This window comes from Budorcas taxicolor, chromosome 10 (assembly GCF_023091745.1).
Source record: "Budorcas taxicolor isolate Tak-1 chromosome 10, Takin1.1, whole genome shotgun sequence".
Taxonomy (NCBI): Eukaryota; Metazoa; Chordata; class Mammalia; order Artiodactyla; family Bovidae; genus Budorcas; species Budorcas taxicolor.
Genome location: NC_068919.1, coordinates 86,888,480 through 86,911,660, shown reverse-complemented (window position 1 = coordinate 86,911,660; position 23,181 = coordinate 86,888,480). Strand labels below are relative to the sequence as shown.

At 41.3% G+C, this 23,181-nt stretch overlaps 1 protein-coding gene across 1 annotated transcript in view; it reads left to right on the top strand.

The window, feature by feature from the left end:
• The window catches only part of SPTLC2 (serine palmitoyltransferase long chain base subunit 2), a 102,893-nt gene extending 80,312 nt beyond the window's left edge, over positions 1-22,581 (top strand). Inside the window, exons 10-12 of the mRNA XM_052646780.1 lie at positions 6,941-7,076; positions 9,224-9,353; positions 17,452-22,581. Coding sequence (XP_052502740.1) covers positions 6,941-7,076; positions 9,224-9,353; positions 17,452-17,571 — 386 coding nt within the window. The 3' untranslated portion in view covers positions 17,572-22,581. The remainder of the gene's footprint in view (positions 1-6,940; positions 7,077-9,223; positions 9,354-17,451) is intronic.
• Positions 22,582-23,181: the final 600 nt, after the last annotated feature.

Here is a 23,181-nt window from a genome sequence, read left to right as displayed (position 1 = left end):
CCCATTATAATTAATTGGAAAGTATGAGTCTGAGGAATAGCAGAACTTTTATTTTTCCCAGGAAGGTAGATTATGTCAGCATAACTAGGAAATCTAAGAAGATTAGGAGCTGTTTAATGGGGTATAATGTGACTTATGTGATCAACTCTGAGCATCACTCACTGATGTCCTTTATTTTGGAAGATTTCAGTTACTACTGAAAATGTTATTTTTGAAGTTGCAGACTCAAACTTCTTTGGTTGATTATAAGTTATATTAAAAAGCTCATCAGCTAAATTGAAAGTTGTATTGCTGTGTAAGCAGGTGTGAAGTGAAAAAAAAGTGTGAAGTGCTAGTCACTCAGTCGTGTCCAACTCTTTGAGACCCCATGGACTGTATGTAGCCTGCTAGGTTCCTCTGTCCATGGGATTTCTCCAGGCAGGAATACTGGAATGGGTAGCCATTCCCTCTTCTAGAGGATCTTCCAGAGATCGAACCTGGGCCTCCCGCATTGTAGGCAGGTTCTTTTCCATCTGAGCCACCAGGAGGCCTTGTAAGCAGGTTTTAGACACTCGCTGTATATTTTGAAGCCTAAGTTCTGAGTAGTTAGCACTAATGGCCATTGAAGACAAAGTGTCTGCTCCCTTTTGTATTCCTTACTTTGTACATTGAGGTTATCTTTTTTGTTTGTTTGCTTTTTAACCAGTCCTGAGACTTCAGAAAATTTGTAGCTCGTAGAACACTGTTCTGATTGATAAACTGTCAGGAAGGGATGTCTGGAATGCAGTTGTACAGCTGCAAAATCTGTTTAGCAATAGTTAATAAATGTAACTCTAAATCTGACTCTGTTTTGTAAAAGTGATTTAAGGTTATCCATGTATAGTGGTTGTCAATACATAGATAGTTGTGATGCTTCTTCTAGTCCGTCTTCCTCCCTTTTTAGGCTTTCAGTTTCCTTTAAAGAATTAAATCTAATGATGCCGTCACAACCCACTGATCCATCATATTCATTTTACTTCGCTCCTTAGCATAAAATGTATTATAAGAAGTTGAGGAGTAAAAAATAACCAATTATCTACTATATTTTCTGCAGTATTAACTACACATACATATTTATTTTCTCTCTCTCTCTCTTTCATGCCAAGCTGTAGATTTTTACTGAAAATATCCTAAAAATGGCTTCATTCTAACAAATTGCCCAAAAGGACAGCCAACACAGTAAGGTTCATTTGTAAAGTTCAAGAAAGTCAGAACACGGGTTCTCTCTAAATTGCCTTTATGCTTTTTGTCACCCTTAAAAGTAAAGATTTATGTTTGAAAAATAGAGAAGAATGCTGATTTCTTATATTACCATCTGTGTTCTCTCTGAGGCAAAGATCAAGACCTTTTAAGAGTTAGTTTTTGTTTTTTTTTTTTTAGCAATGCTAACCTTTTTTGTTTTTAAATTCACATTTGACCCTATACTTGCTATAGCTTTGCTGTGAGAAAACTCTTTAGAAGTGAGCTTGGAGGTTGAACTTAAATACCATGCTTCTTGTATTAATATTAACTGGTATTTTATATGATGTTTAATTCAAAATGGATAGCTGTGTTGTCTTTAAAATTCAGTATCACCTCATAAGAGATAACTACTTTCCTAATATGTATAACTGCAAAAGTTTACTGATTTGTAAGTAACCTGGCTGCTTTTCCTAATCTTATCTTTGAAATATTAGGTTGAATCAGAAGAAATTGCCTTTTTAAGGTCAAAAATAGTCAAATATTGGCATCTTCTTGGTTCTGCCTAGTAGTTTTTGTTGAATAAACAGACCACTTAATTTCTGGGTTTCTCTGTGACCGCCATTTCTGATTTAGTTCACTTCTTTCTCCAGTGCTGGTCTTGATTCTTCCCCTCAGTCTTTATTCTTTGCTCACCACTGATGATTGCAGTTTGCTGTTGCAGATGAGTTTATTGGAAGAACCACTCTCTGCTTGTCTCATCCTTGCCCTGCGTCTTCTTAGGCTCCCTCACCCATTCATCCCTGTCCCATTCATTTGCTAGTAAGTGCCATTTAAAAAGTAAGGTACGGGTGCATGTGTGCATGCATGCTCAGTCGCTTCAGTCGTGTCCGACTCTTTGAAGCCCTATGGACTGTAGCCCACCAGGCTGCTCTATCCACAGGATTCTTCAGGCAAGAATACTGGAGTGGGTTGCCAAGCCCTTCTCCAGGGGATCTTCCTGACCAAGGGATCAAACCCGCATCTCCTGCACTGCAGGCAGATTCCTTACTGCTGACCCACCAGGGAAGCCCAAAATACAGATATTGTTACCCAATAAAGGGATAAACACTTTAGAGGTTGAAACAGACATAATTTCTGGCTGTGGTGTGAAAGCAAAAGCACTGAACTGGAATCAGAAAACCTTGATCTTCCTCCTATTGAATGAAAGGCCTTGGAGAAAATAGTTTAACATCTATGGGCCTATTTTGCTGTGTATACAGTATAAATACAGTTGACCTGTGTGCAGTACAGATATGAACTGGCCAGATCCACTTATATGTGGATATTTTTCCGTAATAAATACTACAGTATGACATGGTCCTTACTTGGTTGAATCTGTGGATTCAGAGACACCTCCAGCTACTGAGTCTTGACTATAAATATATGTGGATTAATCCCTGTCTTATTAATGGTCAACTGTAGTACATATTTTTACCATATCCTCCTAAAGTAAGATTGAGCTGTTAGTTGCTAATTATAGTACTTCTTTCCTTATTTGGGCGTGACTAAGATGGGAATAGCAGACCACCTGACCTGCCTCTTGAGAAACCTATATGCAGGTCAGGAAGCAACAGTTAGAACTGGATATGGAACAACAGACTGGTTCCAAATAGGAAAAGGAGTACGTCAAGGCTGTATATTGTCACCCTGCTTATTTAACTTACACAGAGTACATCATGAGAAACGCTGGGCTGGAAGAAGCACAAGCTGGAATCAAGATTGCCGGGAGAAATATCAATAACCTCAGATATGCAGATGACACCACCCTTATGGCAGAAAGTGAAGAGGAACTAAAAGCCTCTTGATGAAGGTGAAAGAGGAGAGTGAAAAAGTTGGCTTAAAGCTCAACATTCAGAAAACAAAGATCATGGCATCTGACCCATCACTTCATGGGAAATAGATGGGGAATCAGTGGAAACAGTATCAGACTTAATTTTGGGGGGCTCCAAAATCACTGCAGATGGTGATTGCAGCCATGAAATTAAAAGACGCTTACTCCTTGGAAGGAAAGTTATGATCAACCTAGATAGCATATTCAAAAGCAGAAATATTACTTTGCCAACAAAGGTCCATCTAGTCAAGGCTATGGTTTTTCCAGTGGTCATGTATGGATGTGAGAGTGGACTGTGAAGAAAGCTGAGCGCCGAAGAGTTGATGCTTTTGAACTGTGGTGTTGGAGAAGACTCTTGAGAGTCCCTTGGACTGCAAGGAGATCCAACCAGTCCATCCTAAAGGAGATTAGTCCCGGGTGTTCATTGGGAGGACTGATGCTGAAGCTGAAACTCCAGTACTTTGGCCATCTCATGCAAAGAGTTGACTCATTGGAAAAGTCTCTGATGCCGGGAGGGATTGAGGGCAGGAGAAGAAGGGGACGACAGAGGATGAGATGGCTGGATGGCATCACCGACTCGATGGACATGAGTTTGAGTGACCTCCAGGAGTTGGTAATGGACAGGGAGGCCTGGTGTGCTGCAATTCATGGGGTCACAAAGAGTCGGACACGACTGAGCGACTGAACTGAACTGAACTTACAAATATTGGAGTGCATGTCTTTTCAAATTAGACTTCTCATCTTTTCCAGATATATGCCCATATAAGTGATATCACATAATATTTGTGTCTTTCTGACTTGTTTCACTAAGCATAATATTCTCTAGGTCCATCCCTGTTGCCACAAATGGCATTATTTCATTCTTTTTGTGGCTGAGTGATATTCCATTGTGTGGGTACATATATATATATTCCACATCTTCTTAATTCAGTCTTCTGTGGATGGACACTTACATTGCTTCCGTGTCTTGGCTATTATAAATAGTACTGATACGAACATTGGGTGCATATATTGTTTCGAATTAGTCTCTCCTTTTTTCCAGATTCCCAGGAGTGGGATAGTCGGATGATATGATAGTTATATTTTTACTTTTTTAAGGAACCTGCCTACTCCAAGTATCTTCCAGTTATGCACGTGAGTGTTAGTTTAGATGTATTTTCTTCTGGGACTCTCCTTGTCAGGGAACAGATGGCAATGAATGGCGAGACTGAACGGTCCACTCCCTTTCATTACAGAAAACATGCTTAGAATGATATAGCAATAAGTGGAAGTGGTGAGGTCTAAATCTCTTGGCATTTCTTCTTTTCCTTGATAATTTTTCTAACAGAAGGTAATTTGTGGTAAGAGAAAGGTAGCACATTGTAAAATAATACAGGAAAAATTAAAGTATATGGAATTTAGCATGTGCCAGTTTCTTGAGAAACCTTTAATAAGATACCATTTATACACAGTGAAGTTCACTAAAGTGTAATTCCATGAGTTTTAACAAATGTATGCGGTCATGTAACCATAGCATAAAGTACAGAATATTTTCATCACCCCTGAAAAGACCCCTCATACCCCTCTTCCGTCGATCATCTCTCCATTCCCTGGCAACCGCTAATCTGTTCTATCACTATAATTATGTCTTTTTAAGAATTTCCTGTAATTGGATTCATAAGAGTGTAATCGTTTGTGTCTAGCTTATTTCATTTAACATAATTCTCTGCAGCTCATCATCATTTTCGTATGTGTTGGTTATTTTTATCTCTCTTCATCATGTCTTCTCTGTTTTTCTGAATGGATGGAGCATTTTTATGATAGCATTTTTCATCCTTGTCTGCTAATACTCTGTCATTCCTGGTCTGTTTCTCTTGATAGACCTTTGTCCTAGTTGCTGGGTCATATTGTCCTGTTTCTTTGAATGCCTAAATCCTTTTACTACACACGGCATTGTGAATTTCACATTATTAGGGACTGCATTTTGTTATATTCATTTAGGTGATAATGTTGGACTTTGTTCTTGGAATCAGTTGGATCCTCTCAGGACTTGCTGTTAAGGAGTGTTTGTGTGGGCCAGAGCAGCTTTTAATCTAAGACTAATTTAGCTCCACTACCGGTGTGATTCTAAGGTCTTTCCTTTTCAGTTAGTGAAAATAGAAATTATTCCCAGCTCCGTAGGAGTGCTGGGAATTGCTTAATCTGCTGCCTTCTGGTGGATCTCCCCAGCCTCTCATGGTTTCTTCTCCTATGTGTGCAGGTCAGCCCTTTGCCAAAGGCTCTTCTGCAGGCCCCAAAGCTCTCTAGGTGCACTTTCCTCCTCTCCTTTTGTGCTGCCCCGTAAATTCTAGCCACCTTCGCCTCCCCAACTTCAGAATCTGTTGTCTTCAGCGGACAAGACTAGGTCCCCGCTTCCGGAGCAGCCTGGGAGCTGTCTCTAGGTGCTATGGAGGCAATTGCAAGACTCGCTTCTGGTTTCCTTTCTCTCCAGGAGGACAGTTGTGCACTGCCTGTGGCCCAGTGTCTGAAAACCATTCTTTAATATACCCTGTCTAGCTTTCTGTTGTTTACAACAGAAACTGTTTACAAGCAGTTCAGTAAATCCAGTTACAAGCAGTACAGTAAATCCAGTTCCTGGTACTCTTATCACACCTGGAACTGGAAGTCTCTTATTCTAAATGTAGAGTAAGCATGTGTTGGTATTTCTAGGGGGAAAATTAGAGTATGTCTCTCATCAGTTATCAACATAAATGTAACATACTTTAATGTCTGCTTTAATATTTGTAAAATGTATGTCATAACTTAAGTGATGTTCTTTAGTGTTCACGCTAATCTAATCTACGCTTGTTGTGTTAGCTTCTCTGGTCAACTTAAAATTATTTACATGAAGAGTATTAATTTGGGGTTATTTGTAGCAAACTTACCTAGAGTAGTCTCCACATCAGTGATGGGTATGTTATTGTTTTGAGTCTAAGAACATTTGTTAATCATCTGTATTTCCAGTTGATTGATTTATCTTTGAGCTGTATGATTATATTTTTTTAAATATGAATCTGCTGGATTTCTCATATATATGAAAAAATGACTGCAACCTTCGTTATTTGTGAGTAGATTTTGAAAACTGTTGAACAGTTCTTAGCCCTTACAAGCTGATCTTTTGAGTTTGTGTCTTGCTCTCTATAACAGAACGATTGTTCTGGGACATCTGTTCATAGATTGACGTCCCATAAAGTCAAAACCGGGTCAAATATCTAGTCAGTTAGCACTTAGAAAAATGTATGCCTTAATCCATATGTGTTTAGGAAAGATGAACAAAGTAGGGTTAAAAATATGATTTTTACGTTACATGGGTATGCTGCTGCTGTTTGATAGGAGTTTTAGGAAAATGGTAATACAAACTCAAAACTCAAGAAGAAAATGTGGGACTCTGAATGACTCTCTCTCTGATCTTATGTGTAAAATCATTTGCAGCAAGGTTTTTGGAATGAATATTGAAGTTGAGAGACCTTAATTCTAGTCAGCTGTGCTACTTATTATATGACTGTGAGCCAGTCACAACCTTGTGAGTCTCCTAATATAAATATATGTATTTATATATCATATATTATATAAATATTTATATAAATGAAATGATGGTAAGTATCTTACCCGCTGTGCAGGGTGGCAGGGTGTGAAATGAGGCGGTGTCAGTGACCATGCTGGAGGATGCTCGTGTGCCACTGGTAGTAGTGGAAATACTACTCATAAACTTTGTTTTGTACATTACTGTGAAATTTACACTCAGCACTTACCATGACAGAATTTACCAAAGCAAGATACATTTGTGTCTTTTTATATTCCATACAGTTTATTGTGCAAAAATTATTTTGTTTCCCTCCCATGATTTTCCAGGCAAAGAGTGTATTCAGCAGTTAGCCGAAAACGTCCGGTATTTCAGGAGACGTCTGAAAAGCATGGGCTTCATCATCTATGGGAATGAAGATTCTCCAGTGGTGCCTCTGATGCTCTACATGCCAGCCAAAATCGGGTACCTTTTTTTTTTTTAATTTTAGCTGTGTGCGTGGGCTTTCTCTAGTGGCAGCAAGCAGAACTACGCTCTGGTTGTGGTCCTTGGGCTTTTCACCGCAGTGGGTCCTCTTGTTGCGGAGCAAGGGTTCTAGAGTATGCAGGCTTCAGCAGTTGTGGCACACAGACCCCGTGGTTTTGGCTCGCAGGCTCCAGAGCTCAGGCTCCATAGTTGGGTTGCACAGGCTTACCTGCTCTGCTGCATGAGGGATCTTCCTGGACCAGGGATCGAGCCCATGTCCCCTGTATTGGCAGGTGGATTCTTAACCATTAAGTCTCCAAAATTGGTTACTTTTTTGCAAATGACAGATGAGCCTCTTATTAGACTCAAGCTCTCCCATGATGTGAGACCAGGGCTATATGTTCTGTTAGGTAAAATTGTCTTGGTCACATTATGTTAACCTTCATTTACTGGATGTGCCATAGAGTAAACAGTGAATTCCAGTTTGTAAAATGCATTAACATTCATTAAACAAACATTTGAGTTAAATGTACTCTTCTAGGGGCTTAAGATAGATCAGTTAACAAACCACAGAAATAAAAATCCCTGTCCTTGTGGAGTTTATGCTCTATTGGGGCATGAGTCAGACAAACAGAATAAATAAGGAAATTTGTAATATGTATGTTAAAAGGTTTTAAGTGCCATGGGAAAAAACAGGGTAGGATAGGGGGTGAGAGAGAGTGCCTTGTGGGTGGGCAGATTACAGAATTAAATGGGATGGTCACCCCTGGGTGAGCCTCAGTGGGAAGGAAAGATGATATACGAGCTGGAACTCATAGCTGAGCAAGTTAGCCACTTGGAGAATGAAGCTTCTGTCCAAAGGCCATAATATAGGAACGTAGTTATAGTTAGCCAGTGGAAGACTAGCAGGAGGTGAGTGGGCTGAACTGCAGTGCCCAAGGGGAGCAGTGAGCCGTGAGGTCAGCCGTGTAACTGCACAGTTACCAGATGTGCACAGTGCACCAGCCCCTTTGGCTTGTGCAAGGCATGTATAATGGAAATCTTTGCCCTGAAATAGCTTTTGGTGTGTTTGAGAAGCACAGATGTGTAACAAAACCAAAATATATTTGAAAAGCCGATATGAAGTGGATAAAGGAGTCATCTGCTTAGTAAAAAAAGGCACATCTTTTCAGAGTTGTGAGTTTGACTAGGTCTTAAATATAAATTTGAGTAAGGATCATTTCTCAGGTTTAAGTGAACTCATCAGAGGAGCAAGTTTTTTTTTCTTCACCTTTGAATGTCCAGTGCCCACATAGCTCCTGGCACTCAGCAAATGTTTATTAAAGTGGATTATTATAGGAAAGTGAAAGTGAAGTCGCTCAATCGTGTCCAACTCTTTGCGACCCCATGGACTGTAGCCTGTCAGGCTCCTCCGTCCATGGGATTTTCCAGGCAAGAGTGCTGGAGTGGATTGCCATTTCCTTCTCCAGGAATCGAACCTGGGTCTCCCGCATTGCAGGCAGACACTTTACCGTCTGAGCCACCAAGGGAGCCCAGAACTATTATAGGAGGGGAAATTAAATCAGGAAACCTGGGAGTATGGTGGTCTGGGTGGTCATCTGAAGGCGGGATGAGCTGGCCTCACACACACCTAAGGAAACCCTGAATGCCAGTGGCAGCTCAGCACCTAAATCGATCCAGAAAATGCATGGTCTGGAAGGCTAATGCTTGGTCTTTCTACCAGCAGAAAAACGTCCATATTATAGCAGATCCTCCACATCCTTAATCTTAAAAGTTTTTTTATACTGCCAAGCCTAACATTTCAAGGACCAGGCTTAAACTCAAGTTCATTTTGAAACCTCTGAGCCACTGTTACATGTCAGGGACACCTTAAAGCTACAACTGCAAATTACTTTGACAAGCCTTATTTAAAACTGGTCTCTGCCAGCACTTATCCTTTCACCTTTCTGAAGGAAACCATTTGGGAGAAGACCACTTTAGGATTGAATAGAGTCTTTGTAAACTGTCAGTTTTAACTTTCACAGAAGTTAGAAGAAATTCCTAATAGAAATCTCTGGTGCCTTTAAGAATTTAAATCACTCAGTACGGCAAGACCTTTGTACTGTGTGCTTTATTATTCTTCCTGGTTTCTTGTTTTCCATTTGCAGTGCCTTTGGACGGGAGATGCTGAAGCGAAATATTGGTGTAGTTGTGGTAGGATTTCCTGCTACCCCCATCATTGAGTCCAGAGCCAGATTTTGCCTGTCTGCAGCTCATACCAGAGAAATGCTTGACACTGTAAGTAGACGCTTTCACTTTGATAGCTGCTGCTGCTGCTGCTAAGTCGCTTCAGTTGTGTCTGACTCTGTGCAACCCCATAGACGGCAGCCCACCAGGCTCCCCCGTCCCTGGGATTCTCCAGGCAAGAACACTGGAGTGGGTTGCCATTTCCTTCTCCAGTGCGTGAAAGTGAAGTCACTCAGTCGTGTCCAGCTCGCAGCTACCCCATGGACTGCAGCCTTCCAGGCTCATCCGTCCATGGGATTTTCCAGGCGAGAGTACTGGAGTGGTTCGCCAGTGCCTTCTCCGTCATTTTGATATAAATATACCTTATACTAAGAAGGCCTGTGTATCAGGTGAAATCAATCATCTGTTGGTCCTCGTGGTCATTGATGACCTGAGATAGATAGTCACTGGTAGAGGAGGGAGCACACGGTGCTGTTTAATACATGGCTGTTAACAAAAAATTGCAAAGCTGTTAGCATCACCCACCAGATCCTGTGTGATCAGGGCTCTTGGGAAATTTCTGGCTTCATCTTGTTTCACTCTCTCCCTCATTATAGTCTCTACAACTCTTTATTCTCTTTCTATTCTAGCTTTCTCTTATAAGCTTTCCCACCTGTTTTTCTGTGTGTGGGAGTTTATCTCTTGACCCTTCTCTCCCCTTTGTCTGGCTGACTGTTACTCATTCGTCACATCTCCACATAGACTTGCTCAAGGGTTTTCCCAAACCTTCTTGCTAGATGTTTCTGAAATCCTAAGACTCTTGTCTAGAAAATTCTTTACACCTGTAGCTATTTAATGGCAGTCTTTTCCATTAGGTAAGTCTTAAGCAGGAACTAAGTCTATTTTTTTCATTCTGTGTGCCAGGCATACAACAGGAACCCATAATTATTACTGACTATAAAAATTTATGGTCTCTTAATATGTTCTCGTCTCTTGGCATTTTATTACCTCACACATAAGACTTCAGACTTTTTAAAGCATTAAGGTGTTCCTGTGTTGGGTGCATTTAGTTCAGTTCAGTTTAGTTCAGTCACTCAGTCGTGTCCGACTCTCTGCGATTCCATGGACTGCAGCACACCAGGCCTCCTGTCCATCACCAACTCCAGGAGTCTACTCAAACTCATGTCCATTGAATTGATGATACCATCCATCGATCTCATCCTCTGCCGTCCCCTTCTCCTCCCTGCTTCAATCTTCCCCAGCATTAGTCTTTTCCAGTGAGCTACTTCTTTGCATCAGGTGGCTCAAGTATTAGATTTTCAGCTTCAGCATCAGTCCTGCCAATGAATATTCAGGACTGATTTCCTTTAAGATGGACTGGTTGGATCTCCTTGCAGTCCAAGGAACTCTCAAGAGTCTTCTCCAACACCACAGTTCAAAAGCATCAATTCTTCAGCACTCAGCTTTCTTTATAGTCCAACTCTCACATCCATACATGGCTACTGGAAAAACCACAGCTTTGACTAGATGGACCTTTGTTGGCAGTGTCTCTGCTTTTAAATATGCTGTCTAGGTTGGTCATAACTTTTCTTCCAAGGAGGAAGTGTCTTTTAATTTCATGGTTGAAGTCACCCATCTGCAGTGATTTTGGAGCCCCAAAAAATGAAGTCTGTCACTGTTTCCATTGTTTCCCCATCTATTTCCCATGAAGTGATGGGGCCAGATGCTGTGATCTTAGTTTTCTGAATGTTGAGTTTTAAGCCAACTGTTTCACTCTCCACTTTCACTTTCATCAAGAGGCTCTTTAGTTCTTCTTTGTTTTCTGTCATTAAAGTGGTGTCATCTGCATATCTGAGGTTATTGATACTTCTCCCAGCAATTTTGACTCCACTTTGTCCTTCATTCAGCCCAGCATTTCTCATGATGTACTCTGCATATAAGTTAAATAAGCAGGGTGACAATATACAGGCTTGATGTACTCCTTTCCAGACTTGGAACTAACTATTGCTTCCTGACCTGCATACAGATTTCTCAAGGGGCAGGTCAGGTGGTCTGGTATTCCCATCTCTTTAAGAATTTTCCACAGTTTGTTGTGATCCACACAGTCAAATCGTTACATCGTCTTCTTTGCTTGATCCCTTGATCATTATATAGTATCCTTCTTTGTCTCTAGTAACAGTCTTTATTTTAAAGTCTGTTTTGTCTGACACGAGTACTGCTTCAGCTTTCTTTTGAATTCCATTTACATGGATACCGTTTTCTATCCCCTCGCTTTCAGTCTATATGTATTCCACATCTGCAGTGGGTCTCTTACAGGCAGCATATATATGGACCTTGTTTTTGTATCCATTCAGCCAGTCTGTCTTTTGGTTGAAGCATTTAACCCATTTATGTTTAAGGTAATTACCTATATGTATGTTCTTATTGCCGTTTTGTTAACTGTATGTTTGCCTTTACCAGGAGCTTTCCCATTTGTAGTTTTCTTGTTTCTAATTGTGTTTCTCTTGTTTCTAATCTTTACTTTTCAGCCTAGAGAAGTTCCTTTAATAATTGTTGTAAAGCTGGTTTAGTGGTGCTGAATTCTCTCATCCTCTGCTTGTTGGTGAAGCTTTTGATTTCTCCATCAAATCTGAATGAGAGCCTCGCTGGGTAGAGTACTCTTGGTTGTAGGATTTTTGCTCTCATCGCTTTAAATGTATCATGCCTTTCCCTTTTGACCTGCATAGTTTCTGCTTGAACAATCAACTGGTAACCTTACGGGGATTCCCTTTTCCCTTGCTGCTTTTAATAGTTTATCTTTGTCTTTGATTTTTGTTTGTTTGATTAACATGTGTCTTGGTGTGTTGCTGCTTGGGTTTCTGCTGTATGGGACTCTGCACTTCCTGGACTTGGGTGGCTGTTTCCTTTCCTATGTTAGGGAAGTTTTCCGCTATTATCTCCCTATGTTTTCTTAGGCCTTTTTCTCTCTCTCTCTTCTCCTTCTGGGACTCCTGTCATGTGAATGTTGGTGTGTTTAATGTTGTCCTAAAGGTCTCTAAAACTGTCTGCATTTCTTTTAACTCTGTTTTCCTCATTCTGTTCCACTCCAGTGATTTCCACCATATTATCTTCAAATCCCTTATTTGTCCTTATTCATGTATTCTGTTGATTCCTGCTAGTAGAATCACTAATAATAAAAATATTCCTTCTATTTTTCATTTCAGTTATTGTGCTGTTGAACTCTGTTTATTCTTTCTAGCTCTTTGTTACACATTTCTTGTACCTTCTTGGTCTGTGCCTCCATTTTTTTTTTTCCCTGAGATCTTGGGTCATCTTTATTATCGTTACTGTGAATACTTTTTCAGGTAGATTCCTGTCTCCACCTCACTGATTTGTTTTCTGGGGTTTTATCTTGATCCTTTGTCTGGAATATATTCCTCTGCTATCTCATTTTGTCTTAACTTTCTGTGTTTGCAGTCTCCATTACGCAGGCTGCAGGGTTGAAGTTCCTCATCCTTCTCTTATCTGGCCCCTGGGGGCTGAGGCTGGTGTAGTGGCTTGTGCAGGCTTCCTGGTGGGAGGGATTGGTGCCTGCCCACTGGAGGGTAGAGCTGGGTCTTGTCCCTCTAGTGGGCAGGGCCGTATGAGGGGGAGTGTTTAGAGGCAGCTGTGGGCTCAGGAAGTCTTTAGGCAGCCTGTCTGGTGATGAGTGGGCCTGCGTTCCCGCAGTGTTGGCTGTTTGGGCTGCCGCATCCAAACACTAGGTGCACAGGCTGTGAGGTGGGGCAGGGTCTTGGTGTCAAAGTAGCAGTCTCCAGACTCCTAATGAGTATTCCCCCATACCTCCACCGCCAGTGTGAGCCACAGTCACCCCTTCCTTCCCTTGGGGACCCTTCCAAGACCAGCATGTAGGTCTGGCCCAGGCTTCTATGTCACGGCTTTTCCCCAGGGTCCTGGTGCATACAAGACGTTGCGTGCATCTTCCAAAATGGAGTTTCCGTTTCCCCCAGTCCTGTGGAGGACTGTAATCAAGCCCCAGTGGCCTTTAAAGCCAGATGCTGCTCCTCCCATTGCCAGACCCCCCCCCACCCCAAGCTGGGATGCCTGACACTGGGCTCAGAACTCTCCTTCCTGTAGGAGAAACTCTGCAATGTTAATTATTTTCCAGTCAGTGGGTTGCCCACCCATTGGGTATGAGATTTGAGTGTATTGTGAATGTGCACTTCCTGCCATCTTGTTGTGGCTCCTTCTTTGTCTTTGGATGTAGTCTCTTTTATGATAGATTCCAGTCTTTTTTGTCAGTGGTTGTTCAGCAGATGGTTGTGATTTAGAGAGAAGGTAAACTCAAGTCCCTGTGCTCCACTGTCCTGTCTCCAGCCTCTCAAAGATTTCAGACTTCTAAAAAAAAAAAGGATTTCAGACTTTAAATAAATACTACTTTCTAGGAGTTTATAGAGCTCTAGAACATGATATTTGCATAAAATTGGTTGATAGAAAAAAAATTTAGGTGATAGAAATATCAGAATATTAATTCATTGGAGAGCTACTAACCTTAATATTATGAATGCATGTTTTCAAAAGCCTAATTTTTAAAAACGGCTTAATTGACATTTTAATTTTCTTAACTGCTAAAGATTTTGGTTTTTTTGTCCCTATTTCTTTATAGCAAATCTACAAATATGGTATATTCTAATCATCTGACACTTAAATTGGATTCAATTTATTGATATTGTATCTTTTTCTTCTTCTTTATTTTTATTATACCTTTTGAGATTTTTCCGATAGATTTTCCCTTTACTCAAAAATTTTACTGATGAATTTCTTCTTTGATTATTTTTTAACCCAATGATACCAGCTTCTCTTCCATCCTGCTTGGGTATTTAAGAGTTTCAACACACCTTTTAAAAAATAACTATCATTAAAAGCAATGACTAAAGTTATTCACTATGTCTTCTAAAAGTTTTTACTCCTGGTAACTAAACACATTCATGAAATAACTTAGCTGTAATCAGGTATCTTGGTAGATTTCTATTGCCAATAGTGTGTTTACCAGTTGACAGTTCTGATCTTTTTCTCATAATATCCACTTGAAGGATTATTTGACTTTGCCTTCCATATAGGTTTTTTAAGCATGAAGTATTTTTTTTTGAAACTGCAGGTTTGTTAAAGTCATTTTGTCTTAATGATTTTTTATGGAAGTAAACATGAACATTATGAGATATAAATGAAGTTTTATTTATTAATAGGCCCTGAGACATGATTCTATATATAGGAAATGTGCTATAATTCACACTAAAAAACTAACCTGCTATAGCTAATAAATATATTCAGCAAAGTTGCCGAGTAAAAAACACAAAAATTAGTGTATTTCTATACACTGGCAGTGAACACATGAAAAGGAGATTAATGTTTCATTTATGATAGCATTCAAAAGAATAAAATACCTGGAAATAAATTTAACCAGGGAGGTGGAAGACTTACATATTAAGCTGTCAAACATTGCTGGAAGAAATGAAGGAAGACTTACGTAAATGTAAAGATAGCCCATATCCATGGACTGGAAGATTTAAGTTTATTAAAATGTCAGTTCAGCAAGATCTGTAGACCCACTGCCATCCCTATCAAAATGACAATGGCTATTTTTGCAGAAATAGGAAAGCTGATCCTTAAATTCGTATGGAACCATAGGAGGCCCCAGATCAGCAAAACAATATTGAGAAGGAAAATAGAAGTTGGAGACTTGCCGATTGCAAAACTTACTGCAGTGCTACAGTAATTGGAACAGTGGAGTACTAGCATAAAGATAGGCTTTTAGACCAGTGGAGTAGAATCGAGAGTCAAGAGATAAACCCTGACATCTATGGCTAATTGATTTTCAACACAGAAGCCCAGGACTGGTTAATGGAGAAGGTACAGTCTCTTCAATTAATGGTACTGAACAGCTGGATAACCACATGCCAGAGAATGAAGTTATACCCTTACAACATGGCTGAGCCTTGAAAACAGCATGCCAAGTGAAAGAAGACGCAGAAGACCATCCATACACAGTGTCTAAACCAGGCACATCCCCGGGCAGAAAATAGACTGTGGTTGTCAGGGCCTAGGGAAAGGAGGAATGAGGATTTGAGTATGGAGTTTATTTTTTGAAGTGATAATGTTTTAAAATTAGATTGTGATGGAAGTTGTACAACTCTGAATATGCCCAGAAGCAGTGAATTATGAACTTCTAAGAGGTGAATTTTATGAATTATATCTCAGTAAAGCTACTGTTTTTAGAAAGGAGAAGAGCAAAATTGTCAGCTCAGGGATGTGCAGCTATTCTAGAATATTCTCTCATTTAAAGACCATATTCAACCCTATAATTAACATGTTTTTTCCCTAAGAACTCATCTTACCCTGTCATCCAGAAGTTCAGTGTAGACTATTTGTTAACAAACTGTGATACTTGTAATGGTTCCTTATTCCTAATCTAACCAGGTAACCTCACAACATGGCCAGCAGTTTGTAGTTACAGTTTTCTCTTTTATGTCAGTGAAACCTGTCCATCTGAGATATTTGTTATAGTATCAGTCTACATCCCTTTGGGCTGCAGTGGCTTTCTTGCTCATTTTCTTTTTTAATTGATGAACAATATCATGTTCTTCTGAATATCCTTTACTTTGTGATTTAGTAAGTCACGTATTGTTTTAAATTAGTAAGTCCTGTATCAGAGGTTGGGAGAATAAATGGTTTAAGAGATTCTCACAGCTAAAATTCAATCTTAAATTGTTTCCATATGGAACTTTTAATTAAACCTCTCCTCAAGGTTTACCACTGTTCTGATAGCATATTGAAGTCCGACTTTTACTTGCTTTTTATATTTTTCACATTTGGAGTGAAGAGTATTTTTCTTATGTTAGAGTAAATATGCAATACTTTTTATTAGTGTCCCCCTCCCCAAACACTGATTTCTTAAAGGCTAAACTTAAGAACAGTTGAATGTGTCTATTAACTAATAATCAACTGATTTTCTTTTCTGAGCTAGATGGTATACATTCTCCCGTGTAATTATAACCCTGAGTGGACTGATGATTTATGTGATGTGATGGAGATTTGGAGAGCCACAGTCAGGCAGCCAGGCTTCTACCTTTTCTTAGTCTAATGAGGTGGTGTCCCAGATAGAGCCATTCTCACCAAAGCCGAGCCTATTAGACACATCCCCAGATGCCTGTGGAGTGAACGCCAGTGCTGGAGAGCTGCCTGGAACTGAAAATGCAGTCTGTGACCTGTGCCAGGTGCTTTTATTAGAAAGCCTTAGAATCTAGGATTTCAGAATTTTGGCTGTCTTCATTGGATTGCTCTGAGACATTCTGATCACATATGTCACCCATCCCTTTCTTACATTGTGATTCTCTATTCTGACTCTCTGTGTGCTGCTTTTTGGAAAGTTAACTGTGTGAACTATGATTTGTGTACTTTGCTGTATGTATGTATACTTCAACCAGGAGTTATGAGGTAAGACTAGTGTAGCAATCAGGAAGAGGTTTTTCACTTCATCACTTGTCTTAGTGTTTTAATTTTTATAAGAAACATATTATCTTTGAAAAATAAAAGAGCAAACCTTACAGACAAAGTTATACTGAGAGTTTTGATGGAAAGACAAGATAGTCTGTCCATGTTAGGATTTGGGGGTGTAAAATCAAACTTGAGTTTAAATGCTGACTCTGTTCTTTCTTTTTTCTTACTGAGTCTGCACAGCAGTGCATTTGGGGACTTTCTTCGTCTCTCATCTAGGAAGCATCCCAATGCCAGCTTCTTCCTGCTTTTCTGGTAGTGTGACACCAGAAAGAACACGTACTGGAGGATAAAAGGAGAGGTGACAAGTTGTAGCCATCCTGGCCAATTCAGGGTACACACTTTTTCTTATAGCAAGCATGTCATATGTTGATTAATTATACCCTTCATCCTGAATCCCTGCTCTTCACAGCCTGTTCTTCATGGTCAGCCTGATGTCCTTGCTCAAAAACCAGCTCTTTCCACTTCCAGACTCTAGTCTGCTCAGAGTAAATGCACTGGGCACGGTCCCACCACAGGATAACCGTGCCATGATTGTTTTTAGAAAGGCAAAGCAGCAGATGTGCCTCCTTCTCCTGGCTCTGACTCACTCCTGCTGTGTCTTGTGTAGTAACTCCTGCTGTGTCTTGTGTACCAGGCTTTAAAGGAGATAGGTGAAGTTGGGGACCTGCTGCACCTGAAGTACTCCCGCCGTCGGTCAGTGCCCCTCCTGGACAGGCCCTTTGATGAGATGACATATGAGGAAACGGAAGACTGAGCCTTTTTGGTGCTCCGCTGCAGGAACTCTCTCGCTCACCCAGGAGCTGCGTGTGGCCTCTTTCAGCCAGCGGCAGGATCCACACTTCCGTGGCCATCTCACGTGCAAGACGTTTCCTCAGCTACTGACGGCGGCCACCTCCACTCAGCGGCGTTTTATAAATAGTGAGAAACTGCTGCACATCCTTCCTTCGCTACATTTCACCTTTAGAAAAAAAAAAGAGGGTGACTAACTTTGCTTTTTTGTCTATTAAAAAAAAATGTTTTATTTTATAACTATTCTACTTGTGAAATCACGCTGACCACGCAGGCTGTTTCGCTCTCGCAGCCCCTCCCACTCCTGCGCCCAGCCAGAGCTCCTGCCATCCCTGGCCCTCCTTCCTGGGGAGCAGGTGCCTCCCACTCACCTCCAGTCAAGGTCTCAGAGGCTGCCAGCCTTGGACTCCCAACTGAGCCAGTCACGACACAATCCACCAGTGTTTTAAAGGTGACTGAAGTCTAGCCGTGTGAGAAAGGCAGTCAAGACTAACGTTGCCGAAACTGCCCCCCTCCGCTTGGAACTCTCTCTGGCCAGGAGCCTCTGAGGCTTGGTCTTCGTCCGTTTTGTTCTGGCCACCAGAGGATAATTCTCCTTCACCGTCAAAGGTTTCTCCATAATGGTCACCCTCTGAAGGTTATGTCCAGTTGCTGGGTGTTTCCCAAGCTGTAATCTGACACTCCCATTCCCTCTTTAAGACACGGAGATTGCAGCCACAGACCACCCTGGTCAGACCTCGGTGCTGAAGCTGATGCCCAAGCTCCCTGCTCTGTGTGCAGAGTGGCCCCTCGGTGATCCTTCCTCCTGCCAGCACGAGAGGGCAGGGGCAGTGTGGAAAGAGGTGGTGGCTCCTTGTATCCACAGAATGTCTGGGTTGGTTATTACTGCTTTCTACTTTTCAAAATTATGACAGCCTCTGCCTGGGTCTGGGTCCGGATTAGGATTGAAACTGATAAAGGAAAATGTGGGTGAACCCCCCGGAGGGCTCTGAAAGCTTTTGTCAGTTCCCTGAGTTTGTTAGCTCACCCTTTCTAGAGGATGGTCTATGTAAGCAGCACTCTCTGAGTGATGTTGCTCTTTCGTCCTCAGTGGCCTAGTGCAGTTCTCAGCTGCCATCTGGGCCTCAGGGGCTCCGTCTCCTTCCGTTACTCCTTGTTTCTCCCTGAGAAATTCTGAACACACTTTCGCTGACCTGAGATCCTCTTTTGACTCTGTTTTCATACCAGGCAAGGGAACATCTTTCAGTGAGCTTTATACTGCTTGACCAAAGAACAAATCCGAAAATCACCATGTTAAAGTTCTTACTTGTTTTTCCATTGACCAAAGCTTAAGTGAAGAGAACTTTGGACTTTTTTGTACCCAGGATCAGCTGTCTTTTAGTAGCCATCAAGTATTACAGGGGAAGGAGTGGAAACAGAATGGAAGAACTTTGTGTGAAAGCAGTTTTGTACATTTTTGAAATCACTCCTTTTATCGGCAAAGAAAATTCTCAGTCCCAGTTCTCTCTAGACATCTTGTCATCAGATGTGATATTTTGTGCTGACACGTTTAGTGAAGGGCATAAACGATGCTATTGCTGGTGAAGTTTTGTTTTCATGTCTTAAGTTATCTTAGGTCACTCTCAGCATCTGAGAACCTTAAGCCCTTGAAATAGTCTGAGGTTTTATTATACTTTTTTAAAGAATTTAAAAAAAAAAATGAACCAGGTAGAGATGCAGACACTGCATTTAGCATGTACAAGTTGGAGTGAAAAAGACTGTGGTAAACTAAGTAATTAGTCATGTAAAATAAAATACATTACTAACAATCCTTGCACATCTAGGTCCTCACCATAGAACCCCATTAGAATACCAGAGAGCTTTTGCTGGTATAGAGTTTGCAAAAGTCACAAACTTTAAGCAATGAACTTAATGGCCAGTCTTTTATTTTGACTTGCATGAAGTCTCTGCAACTTAAAATGTCAGTTATATGGGCATTTAAATATATATATATGTCACTTTGCTATGCAGTTATTTCAGGATAAATGCAGTTAAGTTATAGGTTTATTTTGAAGTGAAAAAACTGTGATCTCACCAAGCACTCTAGTTTCTAGAGGACAAAACATTATGCACACTGATTGTCTCTTCCTGAAACTGTAATGTAAATCTAGGGTCCAGTCATATCACAGACACCATTATTTAACCACATACTTGGGAAAATACAAGTGTATATAAATGAAGTCATTGGGAATGAGTAGAAACAAACCCCAAACAAATAAGTGTTGTTTAGTACATGGTTTAACACAGCCTGCTTCAGAAATCTGATGGGATTCAAACAGGTGTCTGCTAACCATTCCTACCAAAGCTGATCCATCAGAGTTAGTTGATAGAGGTGTGACTAAACCTTACTACTTTTTCTCATCCCTCTTTTCATGTAGCATTGTCTTCATCCATTTCAGGTTTATATGACCGTTTTGTGCAGATCGCATCAGAAACCAGGAAGTGTATAACTAGGGGACATCAAAATCACATCCAAAGAATGGATCAAGTGGCAGTGTCAGATTCTCCTCCCATCTTTATTAAAAGCTTTGGCCTAGAATATGGTGTGTGTTTTGGAACAAGGACATATTGAAAGGGAAGGTTCAGGGTTAAGGTCTTCGGAGCACCAAACTTTTCACTTTGCCTTGGAACATTTTTTCCCTTTAAAAAACATTCTGGTCTCCGGAGCCCAGAGTACTGCTCGCTCGTTTGAAGAACTCGGCACCTTTAGTCTTTTCATCACTGTCTTAAACTTTGGTGATAGGGTATTTCAGTTGGTCAAACAGGCTTCTTCCTTATGTAGTCATTGAAGGTGAACAGAAGTAAGGGACACAGCTTCTGAAGGCTGTGTGTTTGCCTGGTGCCTTTTCAGAAGCCAAAGCTGTGTTTATTCCCTCTCACCTCCCTTTCCAAATTGATGAAGATCTCTGGCAACTTGTCATACTGGGTTAGGCAGCAGCACAGAACTGCTAGTCATGTGAAGAAAGAGAATTCGGGTTCTTCTTTTGTATGAATTTGTGGCAAAACCACCTTCAGAAGGTTGAATATAATTGACTGTTGCCCAGTTTTCTCTTTTTTTGGCCACTCTGCATGGCATGCAGAGGTCTAGTTCCACAGTCAGGGATCAGACCCGTGCCTCCTGCAGTGGAAGCGTGGAGTCTTACCCACTGGACTGCTAGGAAAGTCCCTCCTGGTTCTTGTGTAATAATACAGAGTTGCTGTGACCTCATTCCCAGGATGTCTCTTGATATTCTAGGTAAGCCAGAATAGGTTTTAATCTCTACTTGCTCTAACGTGTGTGGTTAGAAAAGACGAAAGAGTTCTTTTCCTCTGTCCACTGTCAGGAACGTCAAGAATTGTTGAGCACTTCACACAGGTAAAATCAGTGTAGCCCCAAGGGGTAATGAAGGAGGAGTTATGAAAATCACAAGATTCGTCTTGGCCATTGAGCAGCTGTCTGCTTCAGTGCACCCTCAGCCTGTAGATTGATACGCTGCTACCGGCCTAACATGGAAGCTCAGTGCCCAGTAGGCATCTTAATCCGTGAAGCCAGTTAATCAAAATATCTTCCATTCTCTCCTCAGCATTACCTCCATGAAACATGGTGTTCAGACTCCTAGCCAGTTGCCATGTGCCCAGATAGCTAAGTTAGACAGCTGGCTTCCTGCCTTATCGTACAGAAGAACTGTCAGGACTTGCCAATAATCCCTTTGCTCTTAATGTGTAAAAATGTCATTGCCCCTTTAGTCATTTCCAGTACTTCTAAGCACCTTTTCCTATAGATAGAGCCTTTTCTAGGGAGGAGACTGAAGGGGCTAGCCCAAGCCCTCATTGGAAATGTTTTTCTAGTCTCTGCTGAGTCTGGAATTGTCACATTCCCAGTCATTCTTGGGAAGGACTTGGGGGAGCTTTGGTCAAGGTCTTGTTTACTATGGAGTACACATGATAAATGGCCTTATAAACTGAAATTCTTTGTGGTATGATGAGTTTATTCAACTGACCGTAAAGAATTCAGTGGTTATCTTAAACTGCCGTTACTATGTTTTTAATGAAGCATACCCAAAGCTCTGTTCTTCTGGAGCAGTTTTGGGGAGGTTGAATGAAAGGTAAAAGTTAGTTCAGCACCCTGATATTGTGCCAGGCGTCCTGCCTTGTTGCTGTCTGCATGGATAGTGGATCCTCCCATAGACGAGGAGCCTGGAGCCCACTCAGTGTCTGCTCTTTCCACCACAGTTCCGGAGTTCCTTGTGCACAGCTTTGTCGCTTGGCCCAGGTCTTCCTAAGAAGTGTGGGACATATCCCTGACTAGGGTGGAATGTTTTCACCCTTAGCATTAGGTCTTGTTCCCTCAGTTGTTAAGGGTTGGAACAGTAAAACGCATCCTCAGTGGTTCTTCAGAGGAGACTAGTGAGGTCACCAAGTCAGCCAGCATGCAGACGCAGTCTTAATGATCCCTCTCTGGATAAAGGCAGCTACCATTAAGAGAAGGGGGAAAGATAAATGAAGAATAGAGACATAGCTTATGGGGAGCTGAGCTCTTTATTTTGTTGGCCTATATATTTTTCATTCCTGAAAAACTGGAATTTGCAAGAGGTGCTGTGATAACCCTTCTCCAGTCCTGTAATGCTCATATAATCTGAGAAAGAGAAGGGAAATATATAAATTACTTTTTTTAAGATTTAGTATTGTGTTAAAATGTCACCCTGTCTCCCTTCTTTGCTGAATGATTTTTTTGTTTTGTTTTTAATTTGTTGGATGATGGTTGAGCTATAAATAATGGTTTTGGGGGAGGTGTATCCATTCTGAGAGTGTATGTTAAGAGCTGAAGGGGAACTACTTGAGATGACTTAAGAATCATCCCATGCAAATACATTGTTTTGCTCCAATAAAATACTCGAAAAGCTGTATCTGCCTTTATTCATTCAGCCAATAAATACTGAGTACTGTTTCCACGCCAGGCACTGCGCGGTGTGTCGCTCAGTCGCGTCCGGCTCTTTGCAGCTCCATAGACTGCAGCCCACCAAGTTCCTCTGTCCATGGGATTTCCCAGGCAAGAATATTGGAGTGGGTTGCCATTCCCTTCTCCAGGGATCTTCCTGACTCAGGGATCGAACCCACATTGCCTGTACTGGCAGGCAGATTCTTTACCACCGAGCCACTTGGGAAGCCTGAGAGGAATTCATACAGGGAGTCAAAAAGTTGGGGGAGACTTTTGGGTTCACAATAAATACCAAGTGCTGTTTCCATGCCAGGCACTGCACTGAGCATCACAAACAAACGAAGTTAGGGTTCCTACTTTCAAGTAAACAAATAAGCACAGGAACCAAATACATTAGAAACTACTCAGTGCCGTTGAAGGAAAGGCGAACGAAGTGAGGCGATTGGAACCAGTGCCTGGTTTAGACAAAGGTGATAGAGGAAACTTCTCTAAGGAGTGGAGAGTCTGGAAGAGTGTGGTTGATGGTCACTGAGGAAAGGGCCAGTGGTGAGGTGGGGCTCACAAGGTGCTGGCCTGCTGCACAGGCTGTCGTGGTGAGTTTCTCTCACTAGGAAAATG